A 14,448-nucleotide genomic window follows, 5' to 3' on the forward strand; every position below is an offset into this window, starting at 1 on the left:
AAACCATAATTACCATATTAACTTTGTAATGCACAGTTGTATGCAATTCAGCAAAGCAGTAGTACACCATCAGGCTCTATTTACCCAGAGCTTAGGAAAAACAGGATTGGTCACACCCACTTAAAAACAAATCTCATGCTATTTGCCAATGGTTGGTTTCAGTCTAAGTTCTGACAGTGAAATACATGGATATATATCTGTAAGTCTCATTTTGATTTTCAAAGGTAGGCACAGGAAGTTTTTCACAGCTGAGCTTTTCCCAGCTGGAGCTGAAGATTCTGTAACTTCATAGTCAGACCCATGTTGCCAGCGATTTTCAATTGGCCTTGAAAGAAGGCTGACTGAGGATTCATTTTACCCATCATTAAAGCCATCAAGTCCTAGTCAGCCATTGTAATCGTGCAATCAGCCTTCTTATTTGAATTGGGAAGCACTGATCCCTTGCCATGCTTCACATCCACCACCCAGGTGGCTTCTTTACCTCCAGGGCCATCCTTCACCTTGAAGGCAAAAATTCCTCCGATTTTCTTCACAAACTGTTCCCCTTCCTCCTCAAGCTTCTTCTTCATCTGAGTTCTGGCAGCTTCAGGGAAACCCATCCTGTAGATCATGACAACGGCAGCTCCTCCTAAGCCCAAATTGTGCTGCAGAGCAACCTTTGCCCCAGGGACTTATCTCTTCCTGGCTTCCCCTCACAGCTGCCAGTAGAGCTCCGTGCCTAGGCTGTCTTTTTGAATCGGGAGGGAGTCACAAGCCCCTGACTGCTCTGAACTCCAGTTCCAGGAAGTCTCTGGGGACCCAGACTCATACGGGGAGAGACTGGACTGTCTGGCAGTGGACAGAACTCGGAACTCGAGGGCGGCTTTCTCTCAGAGGTGCTTGCACCAATTACCAGGACACTGAGACTCGGGGCCCCTTAGGGCAGGGCTGAGGAGCAGCCATAGCTGCTTGCTCTACCCTGTTGATCCCCTGAGACCCCGCCCCACTCAAGCTGTGGCAGAGGCTTTTGCATATGAATGGCCTGGCCCTTTGCAATCTGAAAAGTACCTAACAAACTGCAGCTGGGCCAAACAGACCCAGAACATACAAGGGAAGGCCCAAAGACCCACAGCAGCTTGCATTGCTTCACAGCTGGGCCTCATCTGGGCACCTCCAAACCCCAAACAAGGAAGGGAAATCTGCAGATCTCTTCTTAGCTCCTGCTGGGTAGCCTCAGGCAGAGGCTAAATTAGCACCTCCTTAGATCCAAGAGCCAGTGTACCCAGTGGTCAGAGTGGGACCATCCAGATTACAACTCCTCAGACCCATAAGGGACACACTCAGGGGCAGACTCAGTGAGCACCAAAGCCCCACTGAAGCAAGTCTTGCCCCATAAGGGTATCTCCAGCACAGAAGTTCTCCCACTGTAGACACAGCTGATTCTCAGCCAATTGGCCTGAAGGTCAATTCCTCCCAGTGATACCTACAACAATCAAGGCTTAACTACAACAAGACTGTGCACAAAGCTCACAAAGGGGTGCACCAAGAGTGTCCACCTCAGGTAATTGGGGAGGCTGAGCCACTTGGCCCTATAGGACACCTAGCACACAAAACAACTCTACCAACACAGGGAAGCATAAAAAAATGTGGAGACAAAGAAACAGGACACAAATGACAGAAATGAAGGAAAGCAAATGACTGGATATAGAGTTCAAAACCACACTTTAAGGTTTTTCAAGAATGTTGTAGAAACTGCCGATAAATTTAGTAAGACCCTCAAAAAGTCTGGTGAGACTGCCGACAAATGTAGTGAGACCCTCAAAAAATCTAGTGAGACTCTTGAGGTTATGGAAAAGGACCAACTAGAAATTAAGCATACACTGACTGAAATACAGGACATTATGCAGAGTTCCAACAGCAGACTAGAGGATCACAAGAATCAAGTCAAAGATTTGAAATACGAAGAAGCAAAAAACATCCAACCGGAAAAGCAAAATGAAAAAATAATCCAAAAATACGAAGATAGCATAAGGAGCCTCTGGAACAGCTTCAAGCGCACCAACATAGGAATTATAGGGGTGCCAGAAGAAGAGAGAGAGCAAGATATTGAAAACTTATTTGAAGAAATAATGACAGAAAACTTTCCCTACCTGGTGAAAGAAATAGACTAAAAGTCCAGGAAATGCAGAGAACCCCAAACAAAAGGAACTCAAAAAGGACTACACTAAGACACATCATAATTAAAATGCCAAGAGCAAAAGACAAAGAGAGAATCTTAAAAGCAGCAAGAGAAAAAAAGTCAGTTACCTACAAGGGAGTACCCATACGACTGTCAGCTGTTTTCTCAACAGAAACCATGCAGCCCAGAAGAGAGTGGCAAGAAATATTCAAAGTGATGAATACCAAGAACCTACACCAAGATTACTTTATCCAGCAAAGCTATCATTCAGAATTGAAGGTCAGATAAAGAGCTTCACAGATAAGGAAAAGCTAAAGGAGTTCATCACCACCAAACCAGTATTATATGAAATGCTGAAAGGTATCCTTTAAGAAGAGGAAAAAGAAGAAAAAGGCAAAGATACAAATTATGAACAACAAATACACATCTATCAACAAGTAAATCTAAAAATCAAGTGAATAAATAATCTGATGAACACAATAAACTGGTGATTATAATAGAATCAGGGGCATAGAAAGGGTGTGGACTGAGTATTCTTGGGGGGTAAAGGGGTGTGGGGGATGCGGGAAGAGACTGGACAATAATCATGCACCTATGGATGAGGACAGTGGGGGGGGGGGTGAGGGCGGAGGGTGGGGTGGGAACCAGGTGTAGGGGAGCTATGAGGGGAAAAAAGAGGAACAACTGTAATAATCTGAACAATAAAGATTTAATTAAAAAAAAAAAGACCAGTAGGAAATGTACTGGGGCCAGGGACCGAGAAATGGAAAGATTTCTGAATGTGTTGGGGGCAGGGACCGCAGCATGGAAAAATTACTGATTGTGTTGGGGGCAGGGACTATGGCATATAAAAATTACTGTTTGTTTTAAAGAAACAAAGTGGTATGATATGCTCCAGCCAGGTGTGACTCCGTTTTCCTACTGAACTTTTACCCTGCCAGTTAATGCTTTGTAGTTCTTGCAAATAAAAGCTTTGTGGGACCCTTGGTCAGCACTCCAGCTTCGAGGCTCCCAGAGAGGAGGGATGCTGTAGCCAGCTGGACAGCTTAATAAAGGCTCCTAAATTTAAATTCTGAGTTGGTGGTCTATCTGGCTGATTGAATCTATAACAACGTAAATTTAGATTAACATTTCAGCATTTTGTTATTTCAAAATATCTAATTCAATTTAGCAAACTCCCAAAGTCTTGGGCTGTCATTGACTGGAACCTATAATAGATAGCTATTAAAATGCAAATTAGTTACATTCTTTCTGCTGGAAATGTGACTAGCCCCAAGGATGGGAAACCAGGAAGCAAGCTTGTCTTTAGAAGTTGCTGTCCTGTGGGAAATTTTTGGCCTATCTGCTTGATCTGTTGGGAGAGGGGGTGGGGTGTTGGGGGGTAAGGGCACTTACTCCCTTCCTCCATTAGAGATTGCCTTGGGAAGCCAACCTTCTTAATTAAAGGGTGTAGCCAGTTTTCACCGGGGCTACTTAGTAATTTTTATAATTAATATATTATTAATCTGTGTTTCAGCAATAATTCTTGAGATTCAAATCCAATTACTATTATTTTAAGACATATTCTTTAGCAAATTTTTGTAACAGAGACAATTTTACTGATTTTTCTTTTGGCAGCCTTAAAGTTAATTTTGAACATGCTTCATTAGCATTTTAAAAACTATTCTTTATTATGGAAATACCAATCTTGTTGCTAGAACCTAGCCTGCATTTTTTCCTTTGGGTCAAATTCACCATCTTTCTTAGGAAATAACCAGTCTGGGGTTTTATTTTGTACCATCACAAAGACAGATTTAAGCCAACCTCAAGACTTTATTAAAATCCAAAATTGGATTGTGCACACATTTTGTCTTAAGCTCGTTTCTCTCCTTATGAGCACAGAAATCCCAGACGCATTTCTAAATTTTGTCAAACTTTTCATGGTGAGAAAGAGACTTTAAATTAGCATACTTGGGCCCTAACTGGTTTGGATCAGTGGATAGAGCGTCAGCCTGCAGACTCAAGGGTCCCAGGTTTGATTCCGGCCAAGAGCAGGTCAAGAGCATGTACCTTGGTTGCTGGCACATCCCCAGTAGGGGGTGTGGAGGAGGCAGCTGATCAATGTTTCTCTCTCATCGATGTTTCTAACTCTCTATCCCTCTCCCTTCCTCTCTGTAAAAAAATCAATAAAATATATTTTTAAAAATTGCCTCCAGGAACAAATTTTAATCCACTCCAGTGGGTAAATATTTGATCTAGTCATTAGTAAGAAAAAGGTGAATTTCCTTGTTAGCCAAGGGCAGTGTCCTCAGTTTCCTAATCTCTGCTAGGATCAGGGATCTTATGAACTAGTTTCCCCACCCAGCTCATTTGATCGCTATATAATTAGAACCAGAAGGAACCAGTGCACACAACTGGAACTCTTCTCCAGGAGCAAAGAGCTGGAAACCATCTTCAGTTGGAGGGACTCTTCCCGATTTGGTAAGATTCTTACCCCTGGGTAATCTATCCCTGTATTTTTTAAATATATACATACTATTTTTAGCCACTTAGCTATTTCATTAAAACAATTTTTACCCCTTTAAACCCTATGGGCACAACTTATGAACTAAGAAAAAAGGAACCAGATTCTAAAGTTTAAAATGAAAGCAGATTTCTTTTTGCATTGTGCGTGGGTGTGTGCGTGCATGCGTGTGTGTGAAGGGAGATCAGTGAGACTGGGAGCAAGTGGAGGTTCAGAAGGAATTCCTAAATTGTGATAAAATCCCCAAAGACCTGGGGAAGCCATTTGCTGAAGGGCATCTGGATGCCCCCAGAAACAGGCATTAAATGTGGCAGAGCAAGAAAAGAAACAAAAAGAATGCTTTTAGCTCTGTTTTCTTTTAATCTTACCTACAAATTTTTTTACTTAAAAAAGTTTTGATTGCTCTTTAAGAGGCAAGTGGAACACATTCAAGATCAAAAGAAGGTACACTGGCAGAATGAAGGGAAGAAAGAAGGAAAAGAGATAAAGGGAGAAATATGACTTCAGTGTTATGCTTTCACTTTGTGGGATATTGCCCTAGAATATATAAAAGTGTGAAGTTACATGTATGAAAATTAAAACCATAGTTACTTATCATAGACTGTAAGTTAAGTCCCTGGTGTGTAAAGTTGGACGAATCTCTTGAATACAAAACATTGCCTGTGGAGAGAGGAAGAGAATATGAATTCTTGTGAAGTTTAAAGGATTGGTTTGAGACAGATGATAAAGTTAGTGTGAAGAACAGTGGGGACATATTTTGCTGACAAAAAGCTGACTGACACTTATGTGCTTGACTATGGAAGGTTATATGTGAGTGAGTTTGATGACCAGATGTGAGGCTCTAACCCTTGGCCCAGGCTAGGCCCTGGGCAGATTCACTGCAGCACCACAAATAATCTGTCTCATACTTGTTTTCTTCCAAATTCATTTTACCTCTTTTGGGGAAATTTAGGATTGAATATATGAGTGAGCAAGTTGTGAGTGGGGGAGCAGATATTAGATACTGGTGGCCATGGTGTGTACTGCCTGGGCTTGGGTTTCTGAATGTCTTAGGGATTCAAGATTATAATAAACCCGAGAAAAATTTAGCTAAGGTCTTACAGAATTAATGTGCAAATTCTACAAGTTAGAAGCAAAGATTTTTCCTTTACCTCACCAGGCTGGGATGGGAGGTCTTCAACCTCTAACCAGCAAGTTGCTTTGTAGGATATGAAGCCCCTGTGTGGCATCAGTCTAGGGCCTTAATTAGAGGTGGTCTGTGGACTTAGCTAATATGCTGAGCCTTAAGAAATAATACATTTCAGTGAGTTTGGATCACAAGTCTTATCATCTATTTCTTTCACAAGGTGCCTTATGCTATCTATCAACTAAACTTATACAACCTTGTCTCTGTAATTCCACTATACTTTTGTTAGTAAAACTGGAAAAGATTCTCTTATGCTTAAAGAGAACCATGGAATTTCAGACTTTACAATTAGCAACTCTCTCATTCTCTAGATAAACAAACTTAAGTCTTGAGAGGAAAATTAAGTCAATCACTAAAAAAAAAAAATAATACAAAGTGTTATGCCCAGATTTCAGGATCCTTAAAAGACCACCAGGGAGCCTCCCAAGTCCGATGCAACAGCAAAAGAGTCTTTATTTGAGCTAGCTCGAGCTCCCCATCCACCACACTCGCCGCGGCAGAAGGCAGAGAGAGAGCTTTGTGGGGAGAGGGGTTTTATAGGGGGGTTGGAGTAAGGGGAGGAGAGAGGACTGTGGGCCCTGCTGATTGGCCAGGCGCAAGTCTGGGTCTTGTTACACAGGATGTGGTTGTGTCTATGGCACGCACTTCCCTTGATTATCATTGGTTAGTTTAAAGAAATTCTAGGTGTGGCCAGCAGAGGCTTGGGCTTCCGGGTAGAAGCTCTTTGCTGAGCACATGGCTAATAGCTGCTGCCCAAAAATGGAGGATCTGGGGCGAGATGGAGGGCGTAGCCCTCGCCCTTTCACAAAGAACAATATTGAGGGTCTACTGTGAGGCAGGCATTGTGATTTGAATAATATGGGCTCTGTCTTCCTGTATCATATACACAAGCTGGAAACACTGACAAGTAGCCAGGTAATTGTTTGCCTGGAATACATGGATTAAGGCTTGGAAATTATACCCAAGAAAATTGGAAATAGGTGTATCTTTATTTTGTACTATCTTTGTGGGCAGAGCCTGAACTTTTTAAATTTTGCTTTGACACTTGTATCTAATGGGGTAAGCTTGGTCTTAATATTTAATATTTAAGCATAGAAACTCCAGACAAGCCTGGCAGCTCAGACCCCCCTTCTTTGAGCAACAATATCCCCACAACCTGTAGAGCACTGGCACATCTTACAAGTAACCCTGGTCTCCACTAGAGCATGGAAAACACTGGCAACATTTCTATCCACCACTGCCACCTAATGACTCTTTTGGCTACTACAGCTCTGGTTCTACTTCCTGATTTTGAACTCTGGGTTTCTGGCCCCAGTCAGAGAGGTGTTGACTTGGTGACCCTAAGGTCCTGTTTCATCTTGGGAGCCTGAGATTCTATAATTGCCTTTGACATCAGAAGACAATATTTGTCTGTTGAAGAACAAGAGACCTAAATGAATCCAAATCAATAAAACTTTGATGAGGACTTCCACCAAACTAGAAAAAGAAAATACAGCCCTAACCGGTTTGGCTCAGTGGGTAGAGAATCGGCCTGCAGACTGAAAGGTCCCAGGTTCAATTCTGGTCAAGGGCATATACTTTGGTTGCAGGCACATCCCCAGTAGGAGGTGTGTCGGAGGCAGCTGATCAATGTTTCTAACTCTCTATCCCTCTCCCTTCCTCTCTGTAAAAAAAACCAATAAAATATATTTAAAAAGAAAAGACACCCAGAAGATTAAAAAGCACAATGTAAATGTAAAGAGCTTGGCAAATGGGGAGCATGGCAGGTGAGAAGCTGTGCTGAAGCAGTGGCCACGTATGAATACTTGTTATTCTTTTAGGGCTGGCTCTTCTCTCTTCAGTCATGTACCACATTTTTGCTCAAGTCCCAAGAACATGCTTTCACTTGATTCTATAATAAATTATAATTGATGTTCTTAATGGAAATTTTTTCACCTGCTATTTATTTCAGTATTGTGGAATAACCAAAATTTTTCTTAGTGTATAATTTGATATTCTTCCATGGTGTGCCAAATTTGTGTAACATTATTATGAAACAGTCAAAATGTATCACTGCTAAATGATGATGAGAAAGAGTGTTCACTTTGCTCCCTCTCTCACATGCCTTCCCATGAAACCATCAGAACCCTGGATTTACTGGTCTTTCTAGATTTACAGTCATACCCCAAGGGCTGTTTAGTAATACAACAGGCTTGGTGCTAGAACCTGTGGCATTTTTAAGTATGTAAAAATATTTGACATAAAAAGTTTTATTGATGTACATATAAGAAATGTTCAAAATAAAGATTACTATTTAATTTAATGTACATGAAAATGTACCATTTGCTTTCTTTTAATTCAGGATTTATATGAATCACATCACAATTGAGAATAACTTGAAGGTCAAATTTTCTTCCATTGTAAAAATTTCTTATTATGTGTGATGATTGCTAAGAAATCATAGCCAATCATAAAGTAAATGAGTTGCTCATTCACAAACAAATTGAAAAACAAAATTATAAAAATAAGATTCAAATTTATAGTGAGAAGTCACTTTTATTATTGGAAGTGGGAAAACTGACATATATTTGATATAACATGGGGGAAGATATGACCGGAGTTTTTTTTGCCACTGGGTTAATATTTATTTATTTATTTATTTATTTATTTATTTATGCTTAAAGTGTTACAAAGAGTATTATATATGTCTCCTTTTTTTCCCCGCCCTTGACAATCCCCTGGCCTCCCCTACCCCCCAGTGTCTTATGTCCATTGGTTATGCTTATATGCATGCATACAAGTCATTCGGTTGATCTCTTACCCCCAACCCCATCCTGCCCCCCAACCCTCCCCGGCCTTCCCACTGTAGTTTGACAGTCTGTTCGAGGCAGCTCTGCCTCTGTATCTATTTTTGTTCATAAGTTTATAATGGTCTTTATTATCCATAAATGAGTGAGATCATGTGGTATTTTTTCTTCATTGCCTGGCTTATTTCACTTAGCATAATGCTCTCCAGTTCCATCCATTCCGTTGCAAATGGTAAGAGTTCCTTCTTTTTTACAGCAGCATAGTATTCCATCGTGTAGCTGTACCACAGTTTTCTAATCCATTCATCTACTGATGGGCACTTAGGCTGTTTCCAGATCTTAGCTATGGTGAATTGTGCTGCTATGAACATATGGGTGCATATATTCTTTCTGATTGGTGTTTCTGATTTCTTGGGATATATTCCTAGAAGTGAGATCACAGGGTCAAATGGGAGTTCCATTTCCAGTTTTTTGAGGAAACTCCATACTGTCTTCCATAGTGGCTGCACCAGTCTGCATTAATATGATGGTTTTTATAGGCTCTGCATGTTCTTTAAATTTTTCTGCAAAGAACTAAAAATATTGTCAGAAATTACCAAATATTTTTCTGGAAACAACAAATATTTTTAAATTCTCAAATCTTCAGATTTCTTAACACATAAAGTTTTTAAAATTAATATGAAATTGTTTTCTATTTTGTTATTATCTATACTTATTTAATTCTATTTTAATAGCTATCATTGAGATAAAATCATACTCCAAGAAGGAGCATTCTATTTACTTGATGGGTACGTTTGAGTGGGTTTGACACACTGCCCCTGGGAAGGGAGAGTTCCACAGTTTAGACAGAATACTCTTGAAAGATGATGGCAGTAATCCTCTTCTCTTTCTTATTCTGCTTTTGTGTTAAGATGTTATAAAATCATTACAGCAAACTGTAAAAATGGCTTGATGAAAGTTTTCTTTGTTGTTGTTTTATCACATAGTAACATCATTTGCCTATTGTGTAACAGTGTATGTACATTTATTGGGAAAACTAGAAAATACGAGTGTTCTCTGAGAATAGTCTACCTTGTTCCTAAGAATAAGCTTGAATTCCTCTTCCTCCAGTCTTCTGTAAAAGTTGACCCAGACCCACTTCCAATCATTGCATCAATTCTTCCATGCTCCTCTCTGTTCTTTTCTAACTAGTATATAATAATTCCACTTTTAGCCATAAACCAACTAATTCTTAGGGAATTGGGTTTGTCTCCCTTCACCTCATGGCGAAACTGCTCTCAACTGCTCTCCTTATAGCCAGCTGATTTATGGACTTGAATACTTAGAATCTTGTCTTTAACAAAAAAATCTGATTGACCCTTCCCTGGGCTTAGAAGACCCTCTTTTCTCAGGCCAGTGTGGCTCAGTTGCTTGAGCATCATCCCATGCTCCAAAAGGTTGCCAGTTTGATACCTGGTCAGAGCATGTACCCAGGTTCTGGGTTTATTTTTGGTCTTGGTGCATACGGGAGGCAACCAGTAGATGTTTCAGTCTCACGACAATCAATCTCTCTCTCTCTCTCTCTTTCCTCTCCATTCCTTTCTCTCTAAAATCAATAAAACATATTTTTTTAAATGTTCATTTTCTTCATAGGCTTCCTATCTTACTGTCTCATCTCAGTGAACTGGATCTCCTATTCCTTCCCCATGGATGCTACATCTCCTTTTAGGGAGGACTTGGGTATGTCTGAATGGTCTCTGTGTGCCAGGACCTAGCACTGTGCCTTGTACCCAGAAGAGCTTATGTAATGTTTGTTATTCAATTAATTAGTAAATGTTTTTAAGAGTGTGAATAGATATTGCAATGCTATGACTGATAGACAGGTAAGTACTCAGAGTCCTAAGGAATATGAAAGAATGTTTGGGACAGAAAGTTATGTTCAGGAAACATTGATTTTCCAAATGAATGGATTGACAAGAAATGTGAAATTAATGAGGAAGAGAAGAGAAAAGAAAAGATATACTTTATTTATTTATTTATTTTTGAAAAGATATACTTTAGGTGACTGAGGATACTGGAATCATGATGCCCTGTCACTAGCCCAGCAGGTCCCTGTCCTTTTAGTCTCATTTGCCCTTTCAGCCTAATTTGTCCTACCATACCTTTTACCCTGGGCAGGAGCCTTGTTGGAAGAGATGATGATGGGCCTGGGTCCCCTGTTGTTGGTCTTCATGCTGGGGCCCTGTCTGACCCCACCGACCCTGGCTCAGGATGATCGCAGGTACAGACACTTCCTGAACCAGCACTATGATGCCAAACCAAGTGGCCGGAATGACGCATACTGTGATACCATGATGAGGAGACGAGGCTTGACTTCACCCTGCAAAGACAGAAACACCTTTATTCATGGCACCAGTAACAACATCAAGGCTGTCTGTGAAGATAAGAATGGAGTGCCTTATGGGGCAAATTTAAGAAGAAGCAAGTCTCCTTTCCAGATCACTACTTGCAAGCTCAGAGGAGGGTCCAACAGGCCTCCCTGCCGGTACAGAGCTACAGCAGGGTCCAGAGACATTGTTATTGCCTGTGAACATGGCTTGCCTGTCCACTTTGATGAGTCCTTTTTCTAACCATAGCCAGCAGGCCACTAGCCCAGAGTTGGCTCTGCTCTCTATTCCTGGCATTTCCCCTACACACTCTAGAACAGGATGGCCACATTCATTGCCAGGGGCCCAGAAAATGAGCTGCCTGGATCTTTTGTTTTCTGTTTTACAATATGTTAATAAATAAAAATGTCTCTGAAATCAGTAAGAATCAAAGTCTTCTCATCAATTCTTGGCCTATTGATTTTTCCACATTTTCTCTACTCAGCTGCCCCCAGAAAGGACTGAATGGAATACAAATGCCTTTTTCCCTATCAGTTACTTCCTTCTCAGTCAACAGGGAGGTAGACTTTTCTTTTTTGTGAGTGTAAGGATGTTAAATTCATCTTACAGCAGAGCTGGGAAATTCCAGGGCACATGGCTGCTAAGCAGAATTTTCAGGAGGAGCAAATTATTTTTGCTGTCAAATAAGTCAATATTACTTTTACAAATGTTAAACTTTGAGAAGTAATGTTTAGAACTAAATACCAACAGATCAATTAAACTTTATCTACCTCTCTAAGTTTTCACAGTTTTAAAGATATATTTCAAATAAAACAAAAGGCATATTCATTAATGGATTCAAATATATCCTCTAAATTCTCTATATGAGGCAAACTCAGATGAATATTTCAGTATCCCATTATTCCAACATACATAGATCTTTAAATCTTTTTACTATTTAACCCCACAAACTCCAAAGTTTTAAGGTACCAAAATACTTTAGAAAACTATACTTAGTCATGTATATATATATCATTGAAAAAGCTTTATCATAAATTCTTTATTTTAGTTACATCTACTTATTATGTGTTAACAACATTGAGATTTTAACGCCAATTATTTTTACCCAAGGCATTTTCTTGGCAGGTTTTGTAACAGGGATAACTCACTGGCCTTCAGTGGCTTTCCTATGAAAGTACAATTTTATTTTAATTTAATTTAATTTATTTTATTTTAATTTAATTTTATTATTTTATTTATTTTATTTTATTATTTTATTTTTTATTTTATTTTGTTTTATTTTATTTTATTTTATTTCATTATTTTATTTTATTTTATTTTCCTTTATAGAAACGGAAGTTCCCCTTCCCCTTCCTGCCTTCACTGCTATTTCTGCAACTTACTGGAGGGTTGTTCTACAGAGCTGTTCCACCCAGTGTTATGGGCAAAAATAGAACACTGGGGACTAGTAATGGTTATGGGAAATATTAATCTATTAGACATGATTGCCTAACCAGGACATACCACCTGGCTGGGAATCATATATCCCCTCCCTCCTTGGAATGCAGTACATTCTTATTTAAGAACTTCCCATTATCATGGAAACATTAACCTTGCTACCCAAACAATGGAGTCCCAACCGAGACTGCATTGCTTACTTCCCCATGCCCATAATCCCTACTTCCCTATGTAATCTTTGTTCCTATATTCATAAACCAGGGAACAGCAAACTAAAGTCCCCAAAAGATAGAAAGCCAAAATTACATTAGACACACAGACAGAAATCTCACTAGCTAAGAGTTCCTGGTGACTGACACCCTGAGAGGAAGAGCCTGAAGAGTACATTCTGACAATCTCTGTCCCATGTTCATTCTCCACACACATAACTGGGCTTCCCCAAAGCAGGACATGCCCCATCTTTAAACAAATTAAACTAAACAACAAAGAAACTCAAAACATCAACAGAAACACTCTTATCCAGGTGCGCACAATGCACTAAAATTTACACCACAGAGTGCCCTGCATTAAAAAAAACCACCAAAACAAAGCAATATCTCCTGTCCCTGGTTCAGGGACTGTCCCTCCCCTGAATCTCAGCATTCTCCAAAATAGACTATTAGGGGAAGAATTATATCTAGGCCTAGAATTTTTGTTTCCCATCCTTGGAAAGTCCCTTGTGACTCTGTTCCTGCTCAATCCCCCATATTAGATGTCTCACACTCCCCAAGATCCATTTTGTCCCACTCTGGCCATTTCCCTTGTGGGAGTGTGCTAGGGGGAGGGACCGTGACATGGAAAGATTACTGAATGTGTTGGGGGCAGAGACCATAGCATAGAAAAATTACTAATTGTCTTAAGAAAAAAAGTGTTATGATATGCTCCAGCCAGGTGTGACCCTGTTTTCCTACTGAACTTTTAACCCTGCCAGTTAATGCTTTGTAGTTTTCGCAAATAAAAGCCTTGCGGGACCCTTTGTCTGCACTACAAGCTGCGAGGCTCCCAGAGGGGGAGGGATGCGCTGTAGTCAGCTGGCCAGCTTAATAAAGGCTCCTAAATTTAAATTCTGAGTCAGTGGTCTATCTCACTGATTGAACCCATAACATTTGGAGGCCACAGAGAGATCCCCGGCAGGGGTGAGAGGGACCCCCTATTTAAGGCAGGAGGCTCTCCCCATTTATCTCCAGGCATGCAGCGAGATACCCCACATCTGTGGGGAAGGACTACTAAGGAGGCCTCCAGTCTCCGTCTAGGGCCCAAGGGAGGAGGATGAGACTCCACCCAAAACTTTCAATTCAGAAACTGAGCCACCTGGACTCTCGAGAGAGGTAAGGAAGATCGGTCATTAAACAGGAATTGGGACGTCCCACGGAAGGACCTATACAGAGGGCTGGATTCAGCGGTACTCCTGCTCCTGACCTGCGGCCATGATGGTGGCCGGGGTCCCTGGTTTGTACGGCTTTAGGCTGCACTGGGTTTGTCTGTCTGGTGTTTGTTTGTCTTAGTGTTTGTTGTCTTGGTGTTTGTCAAAATGGTCCAAGGGTCGTCGTCTGCTTCTGTGTGCACCCTGCTGCAATGTTTTTTGAAAATTTTTAGGACTTCATGGAGCGAGCTACAGGTTCCAGGCAACCTTAGGTTGCATTTTTCTGGTTTGTTTTGTCTTTTTTCTTTATTGTCTTTGTCTTTGTCAAAATGGGTTAGGGTCAGTCATCTTCGTCGACCCCCTATCAGTCAGGCCCACTCTGAGTGAGTGGAATGGGAGCTTGATCACCTCCCGGGAAGCCATAGAGCTCCCTCAGAAATTGGGAATTAGTTAGGAATTGGGTGGATTGTTTAAACTCTGAGTGAATGTCTGGTGAAAGTGTGTGAGTGTGGAGGGAGGGGGCCTGCCCTCTCCTCTCCTTTATGTGACTCCACAACTTCGATTACAGAGTCCAAGTGGGCCCCAACCTGCGGTTCCTCGATTTGTCATA

General features: G+C 40.8%; 1 protein-coding gene and 1 pseudogene across 1 annotated transcript; one reads left to right on the top strand and one right to left on the bottom strand.

Moving 5' to 3' along the window:
- Positions 1-242: 242 nt before the first annotated feature.
- LOC139006485 (sterol carrier protein 2 pseudogene) lies at positions 243-5,589 on the bottom strand (annotated as a pseudogene).
- On the top strand, positions 4,528-11,441 carry LOC139003746 (angiogenin-like). The gene is made up of 2 exons (XM_070405973.1): positions 4,528-4,618; positions 10,791-11,441. Exon 2 carries the CDS (start codon positions 10,808-10,810, stop codon positions 11,240-11,242), a length of 435 nt encoding a protein of 144 aa, XP_070262074.1. The 5' UTR covers positions 4,528-4,618; positions 10,791-10,807; the 3' UTR covers positions 11,243-11,441.
- Positions 11,442-14,448: the final 3,007 nt, after the last annotated feature.

The sequence above is a fragment of the Myotis yumanensis genome, unplaced genomic scaffold (assembly GCF_028538775.1).
Source record: "Myotis yumanensis isolate MYYU_CA2020_CCGP unplaced genomic scaffold, mMyoYum1.0.hap1 SCAF_1, whole genome shotgun sequence".
Taxonomy (NCBI): Eukaryota; Metazoa; Chordata; class Mammalia; order Chiroptera; family Vespertilionidae; genus Myotis; species Myotis yumanensis.

Coding starts and splice junctions, on each gene's coding strand:
- LOC139003746 (XM_070405973.1), top strand. CDS start 10,808: ATGATGATGGGCCTGGGTCCCCTGTTGTTGGTCTTCATGCTGGGGCCC.